We start from the raw sequence: 25,596 nt of genomic DNA on the forward strand, positions 1-25,596 counted from the left end.
GAAGGCGCGAAATGTATGTAAGAGACGCGGTGGTGAAATCTGATGCCAATGTAACACCACTAACCAACTTTGCAGCTCACATGAACTTCTGAGCTCTGGCCATTTTTCCCCATATGTCGATACCTTGCTGTTTGAAGGGTCTCAGAGTCCGACAGTGAAGCCTCAAGGCGCCACGCATTCGCACCTCTAAAGACGAAGTTTGTAGCCACCTCCCAGGCAAATTTAGAACTTCTACATCGCAGTGGGAGAAAATGATTCGGTTTCAAAAAAAGTGACCCTTTAATTGCGTTGGACAGTATACATGTTCAAATTAATCGATTAACAAGTCATAAACAAAGAAATTAAAACGGAAGGATATAAAGTACTACACAGAACATAAATTGACATAGATATTAATGCTATATACCGTATTCATATATGTTGTGACCAGTATTTTCCTACAGTGATGGCACTGCTTTTAGTAAGTGCCAGTTCCACCCCATTACGCGAATGGGTATGAAGGCGGGAGTTCATGAGACGGCTGGAATTTTGTTCCTCCCCACATTTGCACAGTGAGTCTCCCATTTCGTGAGGCTGTCATTGGATGTTGGAAGCCCCTTGGCGGAGTCTCTTTAAGGACTTCCACATACACCACCACTCTTCACGACCTGGCGGTAATTCTTCAGTTTTGTCACATTCCGGATGGTAGTCACGTCACGTCTGACATCGGCCGGGGCTGTGCGTATAGGTGGATACAACATCTGTGTAGCTGTCGGCTTCAAACAACCTGTAATTAGCTCGCAGATTTTTTTCAGTACAATATCAGTTTTTTTTTCTTTTTGCATGAGAAAATTTCTACCACACAGCAATAGCATATTCAGCAACATAGTAGTAGAGTGGTAGGGAAGTTGTCCTTACTGTCTGAGGGTGGCAACAAACCCATAGCCAGTTATCTTCCAGAGCGGACAGTTACGTGATGAAGCCTTTGTCTTGATGTTGGTGCAGTGTGTGTTCCAGTTGCGTTCCTTTCAAATTCACACGTTGCTTCCCTCAGGCTTCTTTGTTCTGCAAATATATGGCGCAGATTTTGGGTTTCGCTGAATTTGGCTAGAGATGATTTTCCTTGCGATGATTTGAAATCATTTTCATAGTATTAGTGAAGCTTTGTTCCGCAGTTTTGAAATTTTTACGCCGGCCGCGGTGGTCTAGCGGTTCTAGGCACTCAGTCCGGAGCCGCGCGACTGCTACGGTCGCAGGTTTGAATCCTGCATCGGGCATGGATATGTGTGATGACCTTATGTTAGGTTTAAGTAGTTCTAAGTCTAGGGGACTGATGACCTCAGATGTTACGTCCCATAGTGCTTAGAGCCATTTTTTTTACTGCAAATTTGTACGTCAATCTGGTGATTCAATCCGCTGTGCTGCCAATTGCGAACAACACGCCACTGGGTGTTTTCCAACAGGATACCACTCGCCTACATACCGCTCTACAAACGAAGGTTTCCGCGGCCGGTGTCAATAATGATTAAAATTCTTCTGGGTGTTGTACTGCTTCATTGTATAAAATACTTTAATTATAAACTTAAAATCAACGTTTCGACTGTATTACTACCGCTTATATTTTTCGTGTCACGACAGATCCGATGATGGCAGTTAGTGGAAATGTGTAATCAGAATCATAAGTAATAAACTTCGGCAAAGACTGTAAATATTCATAAGTAGCAAGCTCAGGCAAAAAAACTGTTTACACTGAATTAGTCGAGGAATGGCCTGCCCTGGAAGCCGTCGGGAACTTACTTGTAACCGATGTTGAGCCAGCCCTTGCCCATGTGGAAGTCTTGCATGGAACGCATCTTGGCTTCGCAGTCGTCGCTGGTGTTGCAGGCCCCCGGAATGTACGTGTGGTGGATGACGACGAACGGCACCGGCGTGCGCACTTTCTCCACGGCCAGCGGCGGTCTGCCGCCCCATCCTTCACGGCTCACCAGCGGCGGACACACCGACGAGTCGCCGTCCACTGCAAATTTCAACTTGTCGAGACACGCATTCTGAGCGAGTCGAGGTGCTACGCTGCGTCCTCTGTGTGAAAATAACCGCGGAGGGAGATTCGAACCTCTGCATCCCGAGTTACCAGAAAGCTCAGATGTTGCAGCGCTTCGACGTGTTTAACTAATGGCTAAAAGGCGTAGGGCTGACATTGTTGTCTGGTTGGATAATAGTCTTGGGCTCCGGAAAAAGTATCCGGAAGTGTTCAGACACTGCATCTTTGCTACATGTGCACTGCTTAACGGAATTATTTAGTACTGGTGAGAATTACTCGAAAATAATTTTGTTTACAAAACTGCCTGGCAAATTAAAACAGTGTGCTAGACTGGGACTGGACCCAGAACCTTGCCTTCTGTGGACAATGCTGTTGCCAAATGAGCTACCCTGGCACTTATTTTGTGCTTGTTGTGTTTTTGTTTGTTAGTAAGACGACGTTAGGAAGCGGTGTAGCACCCACGACACACAACTATTCCTTCTATGACAAAAATTTTAATTTCAGGTACTATCAATAATTTTTCGACTCATAAGCGTCCATCTATTAATTTTTTCCCAGTCGCACTGAAAATTATAATTAGAAGCGTATTTTCGAAGTCTTGAGCCCATCGACCAGTTTTGATGCCATCCTACAACTCTTCCCTGTTTTGTGATGATCTTCTCATCTCTGCTTCTCTGCTGTTACACCTAACACGGCCAGCAATTTCTTCACTCTGCTGCTCCTTCCAGCGGCAAGTTGGATGCTGTACCAAATGGCCACTGACTCGTTTGTTCTCCTGGCGACTATTAACCCTAAATAGTGTAGCAAAGTCATTCGATGAAGGCCGTCGCCATATGCCCTTTGGTGTACTACTTGTATTTCATATCTTACTGGGTCAGTTAATTTTCAGTGTTCTTACTTCCATAATATGGATTTTCCATGATTCACGTTACTTCCATGCAATGCCGTACTTCAGGTATTGTTTTCGGATACTTCTTCCTCAATTCTATACGAATATTTGATGATACTTTCATTAAAGAAAATCATACATCCGTCAGTCTTATGATACATCCCCCCCTTTGGTCGTGCTGTGTTGTCGTACTTCCTAGACAGAATAGTTTGACTACTTCCATGTCATGTCTTTGCCAATTTTTATGTTTAACAAATCTCTCTTCACCTTCGAAATACTCCACATCACCATCGTTTTAGGTTTTTTTAAAAATCGTAAGTCCATATTCTGAGAGGGATATATTTGGTGGTTTAAAACTACAGTGCTAGATTCTTACTGATATCTGAATAGTCCTGTTACAGACACGAAATGGCAATCAATACTTTTCGCGGAGCAACACACTATGCAAATTGTATTGAAACCAGACCACAGTTACAAAAGTCGGGAAACATGAGAGAGAAGTAGTAGCTGAGAAGCGAGTGAGAGAGGGCTGTAGCCTCTTCCCAAAGTTATTCAGTGTGTGCATGGGACAAGCAGTAGGATTAGATTAGATTAATACTAGTTCCATGGATCATGAATACGATATTTCGTAATGATGTGGAACGAGTCAAATTTTCCAATACATGACATAATTAAGTTAATTTAACAACATAATTAAGTTAATATAACAACTTTTTTATTTTTTAAATTTTTTTATAAATTTTTTGTTTGGTTTTTTTCTTTTCTTCTTAATTTATATCTAAAAATTCCTCTATGGAGTAGAAGGAGTTGTCATTCAGAAATTCTTTTAATTTCTTCTTAAATACTTGTTGGTTATCTGTCAGACTTTTGATACTATTTGGTAAGTGACCAAAGACTTTAGTGCCAGTATAATTCACCCCTTTCTGTGCCAAAGTTAGATTTAATCTTTAACAGTGAAGATCATCCTTTCTCCAGTATTGTAGTTATGCACACTGCTATTACTTTTGAATCGGGTTTGGCTGTTAATAACAAATTTCATAAGAGAGTATATATACTGAGAAGCTACTGTGAATATCCCTAGATCCTTAAATAAATGTCTGCAGGATGATCTTGGGTGGACTCCAGCTATTATTCTGATTACACGCTTTTGTGCAATAAATACTTTATTCATCAGTGATGAATTACCCCAAAATATGATGCCATATGAAAGCAACGAGTGAAAATAGGCGTAGTAAGCTAATTTACTAAGATGTTTATCACCAAAATTTGCAATGACCCTTATTGCATAAGTAGCAGAACTCAAACGTTTCAGTAGATCATCAATGTGTTTCTTCCAATTTAATCTCTCATCAATGGTCACACCTAAAAATTTGGAATATTCTACCTTAGCTATATGCTTCTGATTAAGGTCAATATTTATTAATGGCGTCATACCATTCACTGTACGGAACTGTATGTACTGTGTCTTATCAAAATTAAGTGAGAGTCCGTTTACAAGGAACCACTTAGTAATTTTCTGAAAGACATTATTGACAATTTCATCGGTTAATTCTTGTTTGTCAGGTGTGATTACTGTACTTGTATCATCAGCAAAGAGAACTAACTTTGCCTCTTCATGAATATAGAATGGCAAGTCATTAATATATATTAAGAACAACAAAGGACCCAAGACCGACCCTTGTGGAACCCCATTCTTGATAGTTCCCCAGTTTGAGGAATGTACTGATTTTTGCATATTATGAGAACTGCTTATTTCAACTTTCTGCACTCTTCCAGTTAGGTACGAATTAAACCATTTGTACACTGTGCCACTCATGCCACAATACTTGAGCTTGTCTAGCAGAATTTCATGATTTACACAATCAAAAGCCTTTGAGAGATCACAAAAAATCCCAATGGGTGGTGTTCGGTTATTCAGATCATTCAAAATTTGACTGGTGAAAGCATATATGTCATTTTCTATTGTAAAACCTTTCTGGAAACCAAACTGACTTTTTGTTAGTACTTCATTTTTACAGATATGTGAAGCTACTCTTGAATACATTACTTTCTCAAAAATTTTGGCTAAAGCTGTTAGAAGGGAGATTGGACGGTAATTGTTGTCATCAGATCTATCCCCTTTTTTATGCAAAGGTAAAGAGAACCAACGTAAAATTTTGGAAGGGATGCAAAATTTAGGAAGTGAAAAAAGTCTTGAAGGATTGCCCATGGCATTGTAGTTCTGTCAGAGACAGCAGAGGACTCAGAAGAGCAGCTGAACGTAAAGGATAGTGTCTTAAAAGATGATTATAAAACGAACTCAACAAAAGTAAAACAAGGGTAATGGAATGTAGCCGAATCAAATCAGGCGATGCCGAGGGCACTAGATTAGGAAACAGGCACTAAAACTTAGAGATGAGTTTTGCTATTTGATGATGGCCGAAGTAGAGGGGATGCGAAAAACAGAGTGACACTGGCAAGATCATTTATGAAAAAGCTAAAATTTTTAAATGTAATACATTGTAGATCTAACAATTCGGAAGTCACTTCTGAAAGTATTTTTGTCGAGTGTAGCCTAGTAGAGAACGAAAACCGACAAGAAAGAAATAAAAACATTTGGAATGTGGTGCTACAAAAGAATGCTAAAGCTTAGATGGGCAGATGGGATAACAAATGAAGGGGTACTGAATCGAATTGGAGGAAAAAGGAAATTTATAGCACGACTTGACTAAAAGAAGGGTGTGTGTGTGTGTGTGTGTGTGTGTGAGAGAGAGAGAGAGAGAGAGAGAGGGGGGGGGGGAGTTAAAAGTTGTAGAGGGAGACCAGGGCATGATACGGTAAGCATGCTTAAATGCATGTAGGTTACAATAGTTATTCGGAAATGAAGAGGCTTGCACAGGATAGACTATCGTAGGGAGCTACAAACCAGTATTGGGACTAAAGATCTAACACACGAAACACATATGGCATCGACGTATATACACTCGCACCGAAATCTGCAGTCCTACAAACTCTGAAAGTTATGGAAAGCTTACTATACCCAGTCGTTACAAACTTTCATTATCGCTTTCAGTGTAGTAGTCTTCGAAACCATTGCTTGCTTGGTAAGATACTCGAAATACAATTTAAATTTGTATCATTTTATAGCACGTGAAGTGCTGGACTTGGGTTTGATGCACACACAGTGTAATTAATTTATTGCGTTACTAAATGTGAAAATTTAAAACTGTGTGTTGGACCGTAATATGAACTAGAACCGGTACGGCTGGCTTTCGCGGACACTTCTCATGGACGGACTGAAACCTGAAAAGTACCCAAGAGCAACTAGAGACATCTGAAGTAGTTCGTGAGGGAAGCCTTGGTGGTGCAGTTCGGTGGCGCAGTCCCCGTGAAAAGAAGGCATCCTTCTTAAATACATTTTTTTATGTTCAGTTTCATCTGCGATGTAATTCTGACAAAATAAACATCTTGTTTTGTTTCATGGTGGGCGGAAAAGCGCTTGTTTTCAGCTTTCATTTGATTCAAACAGTTTTTCCTAAACATAGAGCATACTTCCGAGACACGTGTTGAAACTTTTGTACTTTTTTCTTTTCTACTTTGTTACGTACCTAACGTCAGGCATCCGTGTTCCTTTGCCGCTCCAACAAAGAGCCTTAACTTGTCACACACACACAACGCAGCATGTAATCCCCAAAAGAGAAAAATAATGCAATGTTTCAACTGTTAACATATTTCTTCTGGCGTCTGTATCGAAGAAGAGACCTAACGAATGATTAGCAAAGATCTTTCGTCGATCGGTCTAAATTCAAATACGCAATTTCCAATAGCATACTACAGTAACGATTCTGAATCCAGCACAGGTTCTTCTACACTGGTTTGTGTCGTCCGAGCCGTTAATGAAAGTGATGCCCATATAAATACATGTTACACAAAGTAGTTCTAGGCAGTGTTAATTACCCTAATCTAGGAAAAATTAGTAACAGATTTATCAAATACAACGATTTAACATCTACCTTAAATTGGTATAATTTTATCCATTTAGTCAATCATTAGTAACTGTATTGATCATGCATGATGATGGACGTAAGCAGCACCAGTGTCTATTGTATGAAAGGCATGCTTAAATAAACAAAACTATAATAGATGAATGCCTCATCATTTCATCATCATACTAAACAGGTATCAGATGTTAATTAGTCGTGGCTCCTACGAATAACATTTCTTATATCAAAAAAGCGTACCTGTTTCATTTATCTTCGGAACGCCTTCATCGTTCAACATGTGCTCTCCTAGTGTATCGTTCCGTAACGTTGTGTTGCGCCTGAAACATCGAACAAGAGAAGCTGAAATCTTGACATAATTGTTGTGTATTTTCTGTCGGAAAAGCTACAACTGCAATCTTTTGAGATTTGATTGCCGATGGAATGCCATATAAGGCAACATGTCTATTTACTATTGGTATTACGGCAATGTAAAAACCCAAGAAAAACTGTAGTCGTTAATTTCCCAGATGATGGGCAGCTTAATTTTGTGGTTTAATTATGGAATTCTCCTAGGTAGACTATTCGAATTTCTGGACGTGAACGTTTGAAGAGGAGGAAGTTTTCATAAAGATTTACACACACACACACACACACACACACACACACACACACACACATACACACACACTAGTGTTCTACGGGTCGGAACGTGCAATGTCAGAAGCCTTAATCATTTCGATTAGAGAAATTGAAAAGTAAAATGAATAGTTTGAAATCGGATAAAATGAATTATTGAAGTGCGGTGCCAGGGAAAACACGATTTCTGGTTAGGTGAGTACAATGTGCTGGACACAAAATCAAATGTGGTATGCAGGAATAGCTCTAATAATGAGCAAGATAAAAGTAAAGCGCATTAAATCTAAGAAAAACATGGAGAACAGGTTATCGTATTCAAGTCAGATTCCACCACATTAGTCAAAAGTTTATATGCCTACTAGCTCCTAATATGACGAAAAACCTTAAATAATGTATAATGAGGGAACATAAATTATTCAGATGGTTAAGCGAGATGAAAATTTGTGATGGGGAACTGAAAATCGACAGTACGGAAAGGAATAGAAGGAAAAATAGTAGGATAAAGATAACTGGAGGAAAGCAATGAAAGGTCAAGGAGCCTGATAGAATTTTACTCGGAGCACAATTTAATCATTGCCAATACTTGGTTTGAGAATCACGAAAGGAGGATGGATGTATACACGGTAGAGATTCAGAGATAATTACGTGATGGGAAATAATTATGTGATAGCAAGACAGAGATTTCGACACGATATTTTAAAGTGGAAAGCATACTCATGCGAAGATCTGTACTTTGACCTAGAGTTATTTTTATGAAATATGGACTGAAGAATATAAAACCGAGCGAGGTGCCGCTGTGGTTAGTATATTGGACTCACATTCAGGAAGATGATGGTTCAAACCCGCGTCTGACGATCCTGATTTAGGTTTTCCGTGGTTTCGCAAAATCGCTTCAGGGAAATACCGGGATGGTTCCTTTGAAAAGGCACGGCCGACTTCTTTCCCCATCCTTCCCTAATCCTATGGGACCAGTGACCTCGCTGTTTGGTCTCCTCCCCCTAACCAAACAACCAACCAACCAGCAGAATCTAAATAAAATGGAACCTGTGTAAGTTAAACAACCGGAGATTGTTGAGAGTTTCAAAGGGAACATTAGACAACGTTTGACTAAAATAGATAACTCTCAAAGGTGGAAATAGTGGACGCAGCAGAGGAATAACTGGGCATAAGATAAGGCACCATAGGAAGCCGACATGGGGGAAGAACGTTTGGGGCTCAGGAGAAATGTAGGAAGACAAACCCACATGCAGATTGGATGTATACGGAGAGATGGGCTTTGACAATGCTGACAGAAACTGTCTTCGAAATTTAGAAGTTATCAGTGATAAGAAAAGAAGTGGAAAGTTATCTGCAACTTATACAGGAACCAGATTGCAGTTAGTCGAACGAGATGAAGGTTGGATGTAACTGAGAAGGGAATGAGATAAGGTTATAATCTATCCTCGCGAAAGAACATTATTTTACGGTTTGGGCATCCACAAATTTTAAAAAAATTTTCAAAAGACTATTAAAATTTTCTAAAAAACTTGGAATTTGGAATTTTGATGTATCATCTCGTAACCATTCAATTTAGGCGGTTCTGCCAACAAGAATGCCATCCGAAAGTTAGGAAACCATGTATTTTAACGAACCAATGTTCAATTAGTTACATGCGAACATCTGAGAAAGTGATTAAACCATCGCGAAACGGGTTGTGTGTGGACCTTTTATAAAGGAATTGCTAACCGCTTATACGGCTACCAAAAAGTTTTTAGAAGATTTTACTAGGTTTTTTAATTAAAATACTTTATTATGGTGCAAGAATTGAAGTTCCTGGAAGAGAGAGAAAAATTTTGAGGTTTATGATGGCATGTACTCTTGCCTGAAACTGCAAAGCTCTTGATAGATGAGTTGAGCGGAGTGGATATTATCTTGAAAACAGGTTATAAGAAGAATTAAAGTTGACAACGTTCTTGGCTTGTAGTCGCATGAAGTCAGATAATGCTGGTGGAATTGGGTTAGACAGTGAGAAGCAAAAAAAGTGGGCGAGTTCTGCTTTTTTTTGGATAAAAGTACTGGCGACAGCAGAAGAATGCTGAAGGTTCAGTGTGTAGATAGTCACTAGCGAGGAAGTGCTGTATCAGTTTGGAAGGAAAACGGACACATTCTGCAGCAGGAAGGAATAGTTCATTTGGTGTGTCCGCGTAAGCATTTTAGATGTGAACCAGAGCCTGAGTACAACAAGCAAGTTCAAGTCTATGTAGGTTGCAGAAATTACGTCGAAAAGAAGAAATTTGTGCAAGTACACAAATGCGTGTGGATCTATTAAATAAGCCACACCAGTTAGCTTGTTATAATATGTATTGAGAAAGGAGAAAGAAATTCACGGGAAACACAAAATAAATATTTTCATTCTTCAGTTTTTCTGTTTTCGACCTGTGTGGCAAAAAAGCACAATTGACTAGGACTAGTGCCTAAAGGTGTACCACAGGCAACTTCGATGCACTGGAATAGATTTCGGCTTCGTCTTGATTGAAAGTACAGCACAGTACATCAGAATACACTGCTTCTCTCTTCTATTTCTCGCATTGCGTGGTTATATTTCAGCAAAACATTTATCGTTGGCCATTTTACCTTAGAAGCAAATTTAGTCTCTTAGTATGAGTTACAGTTATACAGTTAATTAAAATTGTAGGGGTTTACGTGCCGCTTTACGTGCGTATTCGTGTACGCAGATGGGCTGTTGTAATTAAAATCAATATCTTGTCGGGCAATTTAGGTACTTCCCTACCTTCTTGCGTGTTCCTACAGACATTCTACGTTAATATTCTCGTAGGTCACGTTGTTCCTGAATCACTAGTTCTGTGAAGTCTTTCATGTTACTGTCTTCTGAGCTGATTACTTCTTTGCGTGTTTCGAACAAGACGGCTCTGCGGTGAAACGAACGATGAGCACAGATTGGGACGGAAAGAGATTTGATACCCGATGCAGTCATCCCGATAGATATTATTCACAGTTTCCGTGAAACATTCCGGCGGCCATCTCACTACCTTCGTTATCAGAAGTAAGCGACAGGTGGTTTTTTTAAACACATTAGCATCAGAAAAGAGGTCCTACCGTCAGATCAATCGTTATTGAAACAGATCAGCATTCAGCACACATATTATTGTTGTGTTACGAATAAGAAATAAATAAGTTTGCACCTCTCACATGCCCGTGACCTCCGCTGTACGAGATGACGCTAACGCCGAAAAGTCGATTTTTATTGTGTCTGGCTCTGAGCACTATGGGACTTAACATCTGAGGTCATCAGTCCCCTAGAACTTAGAACTACTTAAACCTAACTAACCTAAGGACATCACACACATCCATGCCCGAGGCAGGATTCGAACCTGCGACCATAGCAGTGGCGCGGTTCCAGACTGAAGCGCCTGGAACCGCTTGGCCACTCGGGCCGGCTATTGTGTCTGGTTCCTTCGGTATCCATCCAAAGAGAACCAAGTAGATAATATTTTGATATGCATTCTGATACAGCTCGTGGTGGTGCGGTAGCGTTCTCGCTTCCCACGCCCGGGTTCTCGGGTTCGATTCCCGGCGGGGTCAGGGATTTTCTCTGCCTCGTGCTCAGAGCCATTTGAACCATTTTTTTGCACTCTGATAATCGCACTAACAGTACTCGTTATTTAGCCTCAGTTACACATATGAACATGCAGTAGTACTGTTATATCCTCATTTTAACGCTTTTTTAAATTTTAGTTTTTGCGTTATAGATTTTACTGTTACAATTATTAGACCAGCGTTTCAAGGTCCATCACATATCTCTTGGATTACTGTGCTGAGTTTTCACTACAATTTGTTAAATTATTAGTATCATAAATTAGCTGCGTATTTCGAGTACTAGACTGGCCATTGTAAAGAGTGCATACAACGTAAGCAGAAGCTATCTAGCCTGCGGTGGAGACGGCGTTTATATTTAGGCAGAGCGAAGTTCAAATCCCATTTCAACATCCACATTACGTTTCCAGAAATTTCCCTATGTCGCTTCAGGTGAATTCAGGGACTGTTTCTTACATATATAGAGTGGTTATAATTAAAACTTTGGCTACTTGAGAGGAGCACCATGACAAACAAGTGATCGTAGCATAATGAAAATTTGTCGAAACATTTGTAAGGACATGCGGTACAGAAATTACGAGTAAACCATTGAAAGCAAAAATTTTTAATTTACACATGAGACGGTAACATTTATTAATTCCGTATCATGTTTACTTTCCAGATTACAAGCGTTGTTAAATGTGACTACCTTCTGCATCCAAGAAAGCCTGGAAGCGCACTAGAAGTACCGTTCCACAATAATTAAACTTAGCGCTTTACGATCGGTGGACCGTGAAATGATCAGCTGTCGTGGCATTGCTCGTGCACTGCTTGAAGATCGCACATCGCGTCCAGCATTCTCGGCCGTGACAGCACATACGTTCTTCGACAGTTACTGGCAGAGTCGGCCGTCGGCCTATCCCAGGAGCAGTCCTCAAATCGCCAGTTAATTCCAACTTCCGAACCATGTTCTTCAGCCCCACTGTGGAAAGAGGACCACTCCGTATTCCTTTAATGCCAGATAACTCGCGAAGAGCGGCAGCGCTACTGCTGGCTTTGTTGTTGGTTTTTAAATTTTTTAATTATATATAAAACAGCTTTACGAGTAAATCGCAGCTTACCTTTTCCAGACCCATGTTGACTTGTCTGCAACTGTAACGCACACTGAAGCTTCAATTTCACTTGGGAAAAAAATGTTCTGGCTTTTTCCTGTTGGGAAACCATTTTATTCTGGGCTCCTTGGGCTTTACTACCAGGGCAACTGTCCGGACGTGAAATTTCGGCCTGGAATTTTTTCTGTCTGCTTTACGACTTGTTTATTGCTGCTTCCCTCAAGTCTTTATTTACTGTATGATCCATTTTAATGTTTCAGTTTTAGCTCTACTGCGACTTTTGTGTAATTCCTCAACCTCGTTGATCTGGATAGTTAATTTCTTTTAATTTACCCTTAGAATTTTAGCTTGCGTTTTTTCATATCCCAGCAAATTATGATATACTCGTAATTTTCGATTCGTTTTCTGCTCTTAGCCCGTATGATCCTTCTTCACCAGAGTTTTGCAATCGTCTCATCTACATCTACATACATACTCCACAATCCACTATACGGTGCGTGGCGGAGGGTACGTCATGCCACAACTAGCATCTTCTCTCCCTGTTCCACTCCCAAACAGAACGAGGGAAAAATGACGTACTGCAGTCAGCCTCAAATGCTGGTTCTCTAAATTTCCTCAGTAGCGATTCACGAAAAAGAACGCCTCCTTTCCTCTAGAGACTCCTACCCGAGTTCCTGAAGCATTTCCGTAACACTCACGTGATTATCAAACCTACCAGTAACAAATCTAGTAGCCCGCCTCTGAATTGCTTCTACGTCCTCCCTCAATCCGACCTCATAGGGATCCCAAACGCTCGAGCAGTACTCAAGAATAGGTCGTATTGGTGTTTTATAAGCAGTCTCCTTTACAGATGAACCACATATTCCCAAAATTCTACCAATGAACCGAAGACGACTATCCGCCTTCCCCACAACTGCCGTTACATGCTTGTCCCACTTCATATCGCTCTGTAATGTTACGCCCAAATATTTAATCGACGTGACTGTGTCAAGCGCTACACTACTAATGGAGTATTCAAACATTACAGGGTTCTTTTTCCTATTCATATGCATTAATTTACATTTATCTATATTTACAGTTAGCTGCCATTCTTTACACCAGTCGCAAATCCTGTCCAAGTTATCTTGTATCCTCCTACAGTCACTCAACGACGACACCTTCCCATACACCATGGCATCATCAGCAAACAGCCGCACATTGCTATCCACCCTATCCAAAAGATCATTTATGTAGATAGAAAACAACAGCGGACCTACCACACTTCCCTGGGGTACTCCAGATGATACCCTCACCTCCGATGAACACTCACCATCGAGGACAACGTACTGGGTTCTATTACTTAAGAAGTCTTCGAGCCACTCACATACTTGGGAACCAATCCCATATGCTCGTACCTTAGTTAGGAGTCTGCAGTGGGGCACCGAGTCAAACGCTTTCCGGAAGTCAAGGAATATGGCATCCGTCTGATACCCTTCATCCATGGTTCGCAAGATATCATGTGAAAAAATGGCGAGTTGCGTTTCGCAGGAGCGATGCTTTCTAAAGCCGTGCTGATGCATGGACCACAACTTCTCTGTCTCAAGGAAATTCGTTATATTAGAACTGAGAATATGCTCGAGAATCCTGCAACAAACCGATGTTAAGGATATTGGTCTGTAATTTTGAGGATCCGTCCTTCTACCCTTCTTATATACAGGTGTCACATCGTTGCCACCCGCAGTAATCTCACTGTCTCATAGCACAATGTCATATTGTACCAAATTTTATTGAAATTACTGCAGGTACTCCACAGCTGTGTTGACAGGCACGCGCGCGCAGTCTTTAGGGGGTGCACAGTTTTCTTCTCTTCGTTTCTCTTTCATCGGATTTGTATGTTGTTACGCTCGTTGCCCATTTGTAAATCTGAGCAGTATAAAAGAGTTAGTGACGCTTTACGTGGCTAGCAGGCTCTGCGTAATTAAAGTATTCCACGCGTGTGTAATTTTATTTCATATAGCGAGTTGAAAAAAAGGAACTTACATATCGGATAAGTGATTCTAAAGTTAATAGTGGCAGTCTTACTACGTCCGGTACTGAATTCTACCATCTCATTCAAAACCGAGTTGTCGCAATGGCTGGTAAATAGCTTTCTTCGATTTAGTTCACAAATTGCAAGACCTTCTAAACTTTTCACGCTAATTTCGAACGTACTTCTGACCAAGAAGCGATTCTGGTTTCATAATAAAATATTTTTTAAACCTTTTGAGCCGCTGTTTCGTGCCGGTTGGGGTTGAATTTCTAAAAACACTTTAAACAATTATTTCCTTTTTCTAACCTAAAGGCCAAATACCACTTTTCATAGACGTATTTTTAAAAATGCTTTAATAGTTCTTTACTAATGATTTAATTTCAAAAAACTCTTTCACCCATTATTTCACCTCCTTAGGGATTGAATTTCAAAAAATGCTGGAACACCTAATTTTTTTTTAATTTCTGGCCCAGAAACCGAATTCAAAATTTCCATAATAAGGACATATTTTCAGAAAACCTTTGAGCACCTACTTCATGCCCTTAGGGGCAAAATTTCGAAAAATCCCCTTTTTAAAATTTGTACACTGTACTTACACGTTTAAAGACTTGTAAGTAAACTAAGTTTTTTTTTCATTATAGACAGACTTCATTCGTTTTACTGTCTAATGATATTTAGATAATTAAGTTACTGGCCAGTGCCTGGTGATATTTTAGTTCTCAACAAACACAGTTAGTTAGTTCCTCTTAAATTGGGACAATTTGCTTCTGAGAATGAGGTCATACGTACTCAGTGACACGTGTACCATTGTTGCCTGATGCAACGGAGGCGTTCAAGCAGTGCGTGCTGTTCTTGCAGTTGGCGGTGCTGACATTAGTTGGAAGAACTGTGCTGACATTAGATGGAAGAACTGCTGCACATTTCGGAGTAGGGAAGCTGTCAGCGTCGCCTCCAGACTGATTTACCGCGTGACTCACGTTGACACCGCAGCTCCAGTTGACTGCAGTGTTTCCCCCGAGCAGATTCTTCGTGGCATTGGCAGTGCTGTTCTGAATGACCCCGACGATGCTGTCGAAGCCAGGCGTCTTGGTAGCGTTGGCTGTAGCGTTTTGGGTGACGCCTAAGTTGCTATCGGAGCCGCGTGACAGATGGCTGGGGCGGATGGCTGCGCCGGGGCCAGTCTTGTTCGAGAGGCCGCCGATGGCGTTATCGTCAGCACTTCCCACATCTGTCGCGATTGTCGAGTTGAACAGTGGACCAGCTGTGGAGTAAAAAGTCGCGTTATACATTTAGCAAGCACTAGAGGAGAAGCGCTGATACGGCGAGAGACGCCCATTGACAGAACTCGAGAGTACGTATTCAACGTCCCCTGTTTCGCTATTTGGCGAAACCTATTACGCGGCCTACACACACTCCTCAGCGTCGTTTGACACGCCACCTGTCCTATGAAGATAACGTTGTTACAGGTTTGTTCGTGGAGTAATGTTTAGTGTTCCGTCGATATTTCAGTACAGCAGGATGTCTGTAACAGCAGGTACTCATTAGAGTGGTATGTTGGAATTATCTTTGTTTGGCGTCTATTTCTAGTGGCATACGCTCATCCTCAGTGTAAGTTGCATATACAGTCTGGGCTGCTACCAAAATCTTTTAGCAGTTGTCAACATTAGGAGGCTGAAGGCATAAAAACATTTTGTGGCAATGTATTTTCAAAAAAGCATTTGAAAAGTAAGAGGTTGTAATTATAGAAGCAAGAGGGAAGTGGAAGCGGAGGGAGAGGGGGGGGGGGGGGGGGCGACAAGCAAACAAGACAAAATTCATGGGTTCACTGGAGGCAGAGAGACACATTTTCGAGGTTAGAGCCAGGTTACAGACGGACAGTCTTAAAAGAAACTGGAACATAACGAGACAATAATACACTGATCTACCAGAATATTATGACCATCGACCTACTACCGATATAAATCCGTCCAGGCAGTAGCAGCGTCAGCTGGCGACGAGTAACTACTAGTTGGACACACACACACACTTGTGCATGTAGAATCACTGAGTGTGCTGTCCGTGTGTGGAGTGGGGACGATCTATCTGCGTTTGACCGAGGGCAGATCGTGATGGCCCGGAGGCTCGGCACGAGCACTTCGAAAACTGTACGACTTGTCTTCAACACGTGGAGAACCCCAAAATGAAACCACGTCCAGACATCGTGGGGTTGGGCTGCCTCCCCTCATTAAAGACGTCGGACGTAGTAGACTGGGCAAACTGGTAAAACAGGACAGGCGGCGAACTGTGGCGGAACTAACATCAGACTTTTATTGCTAAGCAGAGTACAACTGTTTCTGAACACGCAGTGCACGGAACACTCCTAGCGAATGGCCTCCGCAGCCGACGATGCATGTACGTGCCAGTGTTAACACCATCACATAAGCAACTACGACGGAATTGGTTACGTGAGCATCGTCATTGGACGTTGGCGCAGTGACAGAACGTTGTGTGTAGGTCTGATGAATCCCCATACCTTCATCAAGCCGCTGGGAGGACGCGAATCTGTCGTCTTCCAGGGGAACAGCTCCTTGACGCCTGTACTGCAGGACGGAGACAAGCTTGTGGTGCCTCCATTATGCCCTGTGGAACATTCACTTTGGCATCCATGGGTCCCATGGAGCTCGTGCAAGGCAGCATAACGACCGAGCTGTATCGTAAACTGGTTGCAGACCACTTACGCCCCTTCATGAAGATCATGTTTTTCATGGCAGCGGCATTTTAAACAAGATACTGCGCCATGTCACAAGGCCAGGAGTGTGATGGAGTGGTTCGAGTAACACAGTGGCGAGTTCCAGTTGATGTGCTGGCCTCGAACTCGCCAGATCTGAACACGATCTAATACATCTGGGATGTGATAGAACGAGGCGTCAGAGCTCATCGCTATAGGTGTTCTATACCTCTCCGAACACTGTGTAACGACAGGGCTAGAGAAGTTAAATATCGCGAATTATAGACTAGAATCATTTTCGTGTATAGTTAACATGGAAAAAGGTGAAAATGCAACATTTTATGACTTGGATGCAAAGTCAAAAATGTTCAAACAAATAGTTTTTGCGTTGACCAGAACCTAGAAGCATTTGCATGCGAGTTGCTACCACAGAATACTTATCTAGTAGATGCAACAGACTACAGATCCCTTCTAGGGAACTTCCAGCTATTTATGAGCATTATTGAGCTACCTGTCAGAGTAACGAAACAGTTAGTGGTTAGTGGAGATTTGAATGTAGATTCTAAAAAGATACAGATAGGAAAAATGAACGAGAATCATTTTTGGATGTTTCCGTCTAATTTCATTGGTTAATTTTCCAACTGGTGTGCAGCAAGATAGCAGGATCCTGACTCATAATATATGTATAGACTGTGCTCAACTGTTAATCGACTAGCCGGCCAGAGTGGCCGTGCGGTCTAGGCGCTACAGTCTGGAACCGCGTGACCGCTACGGTCGCAGGTTCGAATCCTGCCTCGGGCATGGATGTGTGTGATGTCCTTAGGTTAGTTAGGTTTAAGTAGTTCTAAGTTCTAGGGGACTGATGACCTCAGATGTTAAGTCCTATAGTGCTCAGAGCCATTTTTTTGTTAATCGACTATCTGATCATGATCCACAATTAATGTAAATAAACAGTGAAGCACTTTACATCTCTAAGGGATGGTCATACAAAGCATTCAGGTTTGTTAATGAGACCAGGTTAGAGTTTTGAAGAGTAAGTTACTTGAGGTGGCATGGACTGTGGTATACATAGAAAGAGACGCTAGTGTCAAATTCAATTTATGCCATAGTAAATTTGTGTCAATATTTGAAAGTTGCTTTCCTAAACGTTATCCAGCAAGTCATGGATAACTTCAGGGATTAAAATCTCATGTAAGAGGGAAAGGAAAATTATATACATAAAGGCAACAAGAAGTCATGATGCGACATTCTTTGATTCTATAAAAATACTGTAATATTTTAAGGAAAATCATTAAAATGTGTAGAGACATGCACGTGCTGACAGAAATGAGGACTGCTTATAGGAAAATTAAAACTCCGACCACATGGGAATCCTGTGAAATGCGCATAGGACAACGAGCGACTGCGCAGGGTGCAGGATGACAGTTATTGAACTATATGAAATAAAATGGTCATAACCTATGAACGGTTCGTGGTTGTTGTTGTTGTGGTCTTCAGTCCTGAGATTGGCTTGATGCAGCTCCCCATGCTACTCTATCCTGTGCAAGCTTCTTCATCTCCCAGTACCTACCGCAACCTACATCCTTCTGAATCTGCTTAGTGTATTCATCTCTTTGGTCTCCCTCTACGATTTTTACCCTCCATGCTGCCCTCCAATACTAAATTGGTGATCCCTTGATGCCTCAGAACATGTCCTACCAACCGATCTCTTCTTCTGGTCAAGTTGTGCCACAAACTTCTCCCCAATCCTATTCAATACTTCCTCATTAGTTATGTGATCTACCCATCTAATCTTCAGCATTCTTCTGTAGCACCACATTTCGAAAGCTTCTATTCTCTTCTTGTCTAAACTATTTATCGTCCACGTTTCACTTCCATACATGGCTACACTCCATACAAATACTTTCAGAAATGACTTCCGGACACTTAAATCTATACTCGATGTTAACAAATTTCTCTTCTTCAGAAACGCTTTCCTTGCCATTGCCAGTCTACATTTTATATCTTCTCTACTTCGACCATCATCAGTTATTTTGCTCCCCAAATAGCAAAACTCCTTTACTACTTCAAGTGTCCCATTTCCTAATTTAATTCCCTCAGCACCACCCGAGTTAATTCGACTACATTCCATTATCCTCGTTTTGCTTTTGTTGATGTTCGTCTTATATCCTCCTTTCAAGACACTATCCATTCCGTCAACTGCTCTTCCAAGCCCTTTGCTGTCTCTGACAGAATTACAATGTCATCGGCGAACCTCAAAGTTTTTATTTCTTCTCCATGGATTTGAATACCTACTCCAAATTTTTCTTTTGTTTCCTTCACTGCTTGCTCAATATGCAGATTGAATAACATCGGGGAGAGACTACAACCCTGTCTCAATCCCTTCCCAACCACTGCTTCCCTTTCATGTCCCTCGACTCTTATAACTGCCATCTGGTTTATGTACAAATTGTAAATAGCCTTTCGCTCTCCGTATTTTACCCCTGCCACCTTCAGAATTTGAAACAGAGTATTCCAGTCAACATTGTCAAAAGCTTTCTCTAAGTCTACAAATGCTAGAAACGTAGGTTTGTCTTTCCTTAATCTTTCTTCTAAGATAAGTCGTAGGGTCCGTATTGCCTCACGTGTTCCAACATTTCTACGAAATCCAAATTGATCTTCCCCGAGGTCGGCTTCTACTAGTTTTTCCATTCGTCTGTAAAGAATTCGTGTTAGTACTTTGCAGCCGTGGCTTATTAAACTGATAGTTCGGAAATTTTCACATCTGTCAACACCTGCTTTCTTTGGGATTGGAATTATTATATTCTTCTTGAAGTCTGAGGGTATTTCGCCTGTTTCATACATCTTGCCGCGCGGGATTAGCCGAGCGGTCTGGGGCGCTGCAGTCATGGGCTGTGCGGCTGGTCCCGGCGGAGGTTCGAGTCCTCCCTCGGGCATGGGTGTGTGAGTTTGTCCTTAGGATAATTTAGGTTAAGTAGTGTGTAGGCTTAGGGACTGATGACCTTAGCAGTTAAGTCCCATAAGATTTCACACACACACTCATACATCTTGCTCACCAGATGGTAGAGTTTTGTCAGGAATGGCTCTCCCAAGGCCGTCAGTAGTTCTAATGGAATGTTGTCTACTCTGGGGGCCTTGTTTCGACTCAGGTCTTTCAGTGCTCTGTCAAACTCTTCACGCAGTATCGTATCTCCCTTTTCATCTTCATCTACATCCTCTTTCATTTCCATAATACTGTCCTCAAGTACATCGCCCTTGTATAGACCCTCTATATACTCCTTCCACCTTTCTGCTTTCCCTTCTTTGCTTAGAACTGGGTTTGCATCTGAGATCTTGATGTTCATGCAAGTGGTTCTCTTGTCTCCAAAGGTCTCTTAAATTTTCCTGTAGGCAGTATCTATCTTACCCCTAGTGATACTCGCTTCTACATCTTTACATTTGTCCTCTAGCCATCCCTGCTTAGCCATTTTGCATTTCCTGTCGATCTCATTTTTGAGACGTTTGTATTCTTTTTGGCCAGCTTCATTTACTGCATTTTTATAACTTCTCCTTTCATCAATTAAATTCAATATCTCTTCTATTACCCAAGGATTTCTACTAGCCCTCGTCTTTTTACCTACTTGATCCTCTGCTGCCTACACTACTTCATCCCTCAAAGCTACCCATTCTTCTTCTACTGTATTTTTTCCCCCCATTCTTGTCAATTGTTCCCTTAAGCTCTCCCTGAAACTCTGTACAACCTCTGGTTTAGTCAGTTTATCCAGGTCCCATCTCCTTAAATTCCCACCTTTTTCAGTTTCTTCAGTTTTAATCCACAGTTCATAACCATTAGATTGTGGTCAGAATCCACATCTGCCCCTGGAAATGTCTTACAATTTAAAACCTGGTTCCTAAATCTCTGTCTTACCATTATATAATCTATCTGATACCTTTTAGTATCTCCAGGATTCTTCCATGTATACAATCTTCTTTTATGATTCTTGAACCAAGTATTAGCTATGATTAATTTATGCTCTGTGCAAAATTCTACGAGACGGCTTTCTCTTTCATTTCTTAGCCACAATCCATATTCACCTACTACATTTCCTTGTCTCCCTTTTCCTACTACCGAATTCCAGTCACCCATGACTATTAAATTTTCGTCACCCTTCACTATCTGAATAATTTCTGTTATTTCATCATACATTTCTTCAATTTCTTCGTCATCTGCAGAGCTAGTTGGCATATAAACTTGTACTACTGTAGTAGGCGTGGGCTTCGTCTCTATCTTTGCTACAATAATGCGTTCACTATGCTGTTTGTAGTAGCTTACCCGCATTCCTATTTTCCTATTCATTATTAAACCTACTCCTGCATTACCCCTAACAAACTGCCCAACAGTTGGGATTCAACCGGGACACACTGCGACAAATTGTTGTTGCAGATCTGCATCTCTTCCCCCTACAAAATTCAAACCCAACAGGCATTAAGCCAGAGCCATGGAACAGCAGATATGTTTCGCCATTGATGTTGTCCACAGAATTGACGAATAGGATTTCGATGTGAATATGGTTTGGTTTAGCAACAAAGCCCACTTTCATTTTGATGGGTTCGTCAATAAGCAAAATTGGCGTATTTGGGGAACTGAGAATCCGAATTTCGCGAACGACAAGTCTCTTCACCCTCCATGGCCGACTGGTGGTGTGCAGAGTTCAGTCACGGAATAATCGGACCGATATTTCTTGATGGCACGGTGACTATCGAACGGTATGTGAAGGTTTTGGAAGATGATTTCATCCCCATTATCCAAAGTGACCCTGATTTCGACAAGACGTGGTTCATGCAAGACGGAGCTCGACCCCATCGAAGCAGGAGAGTGCTTGATGACCTGGAGGAGCACTTTGGGAACCGCATTCTGGATACCCAGAGGCTACTGGCGTGGGTCCCGATTGGCCACCATATTCTCCGGATCTGAAAACATGCGACTCCTTTTTGTGGGGTTATTTTAAATACAAGGTGTACAGCAATAACCCCAAAACCATTGCGTCGCTGAAAACAGCCGTTCAGGAGGTCATCGATATCGTCGATGTTCCGACACTTCAGCGGGTCATGCACAATTTCGCTATTCGCCTGCGCCACATCATCACCAAGAATGGCAGACATATCGATCATGTCATAACCTAAATCCAAATATCTGTAGTGACGTTAACATGTTGAATAAAGTGTGTTTTGGCCATAGTTTGTAACTAAATTTCTTTTTTTAAATGTAATTGAGTCATTGTCACCCTGTAAAATCGCGGTTAAAATAATTAACAATGTTGTGACTAATTATTCACAATTTGCTAGTATTTGTAGTAATCGCTTTCTGAATGTAGCAGCAAAAACAGAATTATATGGTTTGGCTGAAGAAGCAAGAGAATACGTGAAAATGTCAGTCCATAAATCTTGAAGCGGTTAAAAGTAGGACAATAATCATTCATTCAAATTAATAGAATTATAAGACATCTGAAAACCGGAAGCTCTTATGGTGTTGATGGAATTTCAACAGAAATCTGAGAAGTTGTTCTAACTTAATAAGAAATGTCGATAGCGATGACTGTAATACGTCATTGGCACAGGGAATTTTTCCATTCGGATTAAAATATACAATTATTAAAACTCTTGATAATAAAAGTGAGCAGAAAGACTTAAAAATAGTTATCGTCGAATTTTCTTACTGAAGTGTTTTTCGTAAATACTCGAAAGGTAATGTACTCAAGAGTAGGCACACATTTAGGTAGAAAATATTTACTTACGTCACACTTCGGATTCCAGAAAGATTGCCCGACTGAGAATGCTATTTACACACCCACTCATCAAATAGTAAAAGTCTTAAATAATAAAATATTGCCAGTTGGTATTTTTGGTCGATGCATTTTATGTGTAGACCATGTTGCACTCTTAGAAAAAGTCAAAACTTAATGGAATTGATGGTGTTACAGAGCACTGGTTTTATCATACTTAACAAAAAAATGGAAAATTTGTGCTGAATAATTCAAAATTTGTTGGAAAGTGAGAGTTTTAGCGATTGTGGTGAAATCTCCAAGAAAGTCGCACTGACATCTGTTTTTGGTCCACTCCTATTTGTTACATGAGGGGACGTGGAAAAGTAAGTTCACACGTGCCGTCGCACGCTAAGACCGTTGTGCGTGCTCTAGCTCTGTGTCGCCTGGAGGAACACTTCTATTGCATTCCAGATAAAAGGGGCGTCACAGTGTGGAGGAGAAACGGACAGGCCGCTGGAAACGGCTGCAGTGTTGATGCGCGCGGAACAGTAGGATTCTTGCGGGCGAAACGTGCAAACTGCACACAGATTCACCGTGAACCAAATGAAGTGTCGCGTCCAGCCGTAATGAAATGCCCTATTATTCTACACCTTATTTTATATCTATGTGACGATGCTGTGCTGATTATATTTATATGTTTTGACGATGCCATTATGGCCTTATCACTTTAGGACATGGTGTAAAAAAGATCTGAGGATGGTCATTACGGACTGAAACCGGTTATCGTCTAAAGAAGTGATATTGTGACCAAAGACTGGAATAAAAAACATTTGTAATGAAATGGTACCAACGGTTTGACCAAGGCCGCTCAGTTGTGTGTGGTGCTGATGGGAAGTCCAGACCTTGCACCATGTGTTTCCATCTTTCCAGCAAGCTGAAAGAACACGTGGGAGGAATGAGAAGTTAGAATGATGAGGACGTTCACATTGCAATCCTCGAAAGGCGCCATGACCGAGGAACGGATTTGTACTGTCGAGGAATTAAATGACTGGTAGAACGTTGTAAACCGTTGTTTACAATGATTCTTCGAATGTCCTGCAAAATATCGTCATCTCATTAAGAAGGAAACAACAGAAGAAATTCTGATGAGGTTTGAAAGAATTATTAAGTAATTGTATGAAAGTGGACTTCCCCCAAATTTTGAGGAAACACGCTATATTAAGTTGTTCTGTACACTTTTGAAGATATACCAACAACTGATGTAGGCCATGAACAGGCGCATGTAGACAGGGTAGAATATTGCAAATTTTTGTGTATACATACTGATAAAAAATTCAACTGGAAGAAGCGCATTACTGAGCTGCTTGAAACAGTCAACTTCAGCTGCTTTTGTTCTTTGTATGATTGCTAGTCTTGCAAACAAACGAATCAATCTCCTAACCTATTTCGCATCTTTATACTCAGTAATGTCCTGTGAAATAATTTGTTGAGGTAACTCATCACTTGAAAAGAAACAATTGATTGCACAAAAGCAAGCAATAAGAATAATTGCGAGTGTCAGCTGCGCCAAACAAATCTTCGAAGGAAAAGACAGAAACGAAAAAAAAGCAGCAGCGGCAACAACAACAGCTGTATATACGCATAGTCAATATCACTGATAATACCTGAGGAACATGGCACATTCAGTATACTTAGGTTAAACTGCAAGACTTTGTGAGCCAGGTATCATAACGGACAAAGGAAGCCAAACACTGCCTCTCCAACGGTGCAATGCCTGAAAAATTGTTGTTATTCAAATCTTTTTTGTTGTTAAGCTGTATCAGTTAGTTTTTTATCTGGAGCTTTCGATGACGCTGGTGTAGCAAAACCTGAATTCTGCGACGAGAATGCAGTGACAATTGTGAAATATTGTAGAGAAGGCCCGTAAATTTACATATCAGTAGAGACACAAAATTTTGTCTATGGAAACTACTAGCCCACATACTGGGTCACATCCATCGTTAGACCAATCACACAGGAGTTACGATGCTCGGGGAAAATTTGAAGTTTCCAAAACGAAAGAGCCTGTCCCACATTGCTTCATATTGATAGTTGTTTTTAACTAATACTGTTGGAACTTCAACGTCTCGTAGCAACTTTACTAGACTAAAAGGCGACATAATGCTGTGGAGGAGACGCCACAGTGATCAGTACATTCACATTATCTGAATGACACAGTCTAGACTGCAATAGTATGCATTTTTTGCCAGTATAGACAGTGGTATGCAGACAACTTCATTAGAGATGGGAGTTTCTCACTAGGCACATAATGAACACTGGCAGCGCACTCGAGAGTCCCGGATAAGAGCCGGCCGGTGTGGCCGAGCGGTACTAGGTGCTTCAGTCTGGAACCGCACGACCGCTACTGTCGCAGGTTCGAATCCTGCCTCGGGCATGGATGTGTGTGATGTACTTAGGTTGGTTAGGTTTAAGTAGTTCTAAGTTCTAGGGGACTGATGACCTCAGAAGTTAAGTCCCATAGTGCTCAGAGCCATTTGAACGGATAAGAAAGTTGGAGTGGCTTTGAACGGTGGTAGCAGACGGCACAAGCGGTAACGTCGGCTTGCAAGAGGGACGCACGCAGACCACAGTCGATCCTGTTCGTTCGGTCCGGCGATGGCAGTACCAACTGTCTGTCTGTCTAGGGAGGACGCAGGCGTGCTGCGGCAGCATTCAGAGTGCAAGAGTATCGGCCGGGCCAGAATTGCGTAACGGCGCGCCGCTGTCGCCGTATAGCCCGCCTGGAAGCGGCCTGGATGTCGCCCAATGGCCGGTGACGTTTACTGTTGCTGTCCAAGAGCGTGGGCCGCTGACACTAAATCAAATTTTAAAAATAGGCGCTCCGCCGGACCGGCCAAACTATGCAATCGCAGTTCAAAACATAGTGTAAACTGGACGCTTTACGC

The 25,596-nt window shown here is 41.5% G+C and overlaps 2 protein-coding genes across 5 annotated transcripts in view; one reads left to right on the forward strand and one right to left on the reverse strand.

The window, feature by feature from the left end:
* The window catches only part of LOC126101165 (trichoplein keratin filament-binding protein), a 796,043-nt gene that overhangs the window by 323,278 nt on the left and 447,169 nt on the right, over nucleotides 1–25,596 (forward strand). The window lies entirely within an intron of this gene.
* The window catches only part of LOC126101167 (peptidoglycan-recognition protein LC-like), a 63,915-nt gene that overhangs the window by 11,756 nt on the left and 26,563 nt on the right, over nucleotides 1–25,596 (reverse strand). Inside the window, exons 2-4 of the mRNA XM_049911865.1 lie at nucleotides 14,990–15,461; nucleotides 7,130–7,209; nucleotides 1,777–1,996 (exon numbers count right to left, since the gene is read on the reverse strand). Of these exons, the coding sequence (XP_049767822.1) occupies nucleotides 1,777–1,996; nucleotides 7,130–7,209; nucleotides 14,990–15,461 (772 nt within the window). The remainder of the gene's footprint in view (nucleotides 1–1,776; nucleotides 1,997–7,129; nucleotides 7,210–14,989; nucleotides 15,462–25,596) is intronic.

Source organism: Schistocerca cancellata, chromosome 9, assembly GCF_023864275.1.
Source record: "Schistocerca cancellata isolate TAMUIC-IGC-003103 chromosome 9, iqSchCanc2.1, whole genome shotgun sequence".
NCBI classification, from domain to species: domain Eukaryota; kingdom Metazoa; phylum Arthropoda; class Insecta; order Orthoptera; family Acrididae; genus Schistocerca; species Schistocerca cancellata.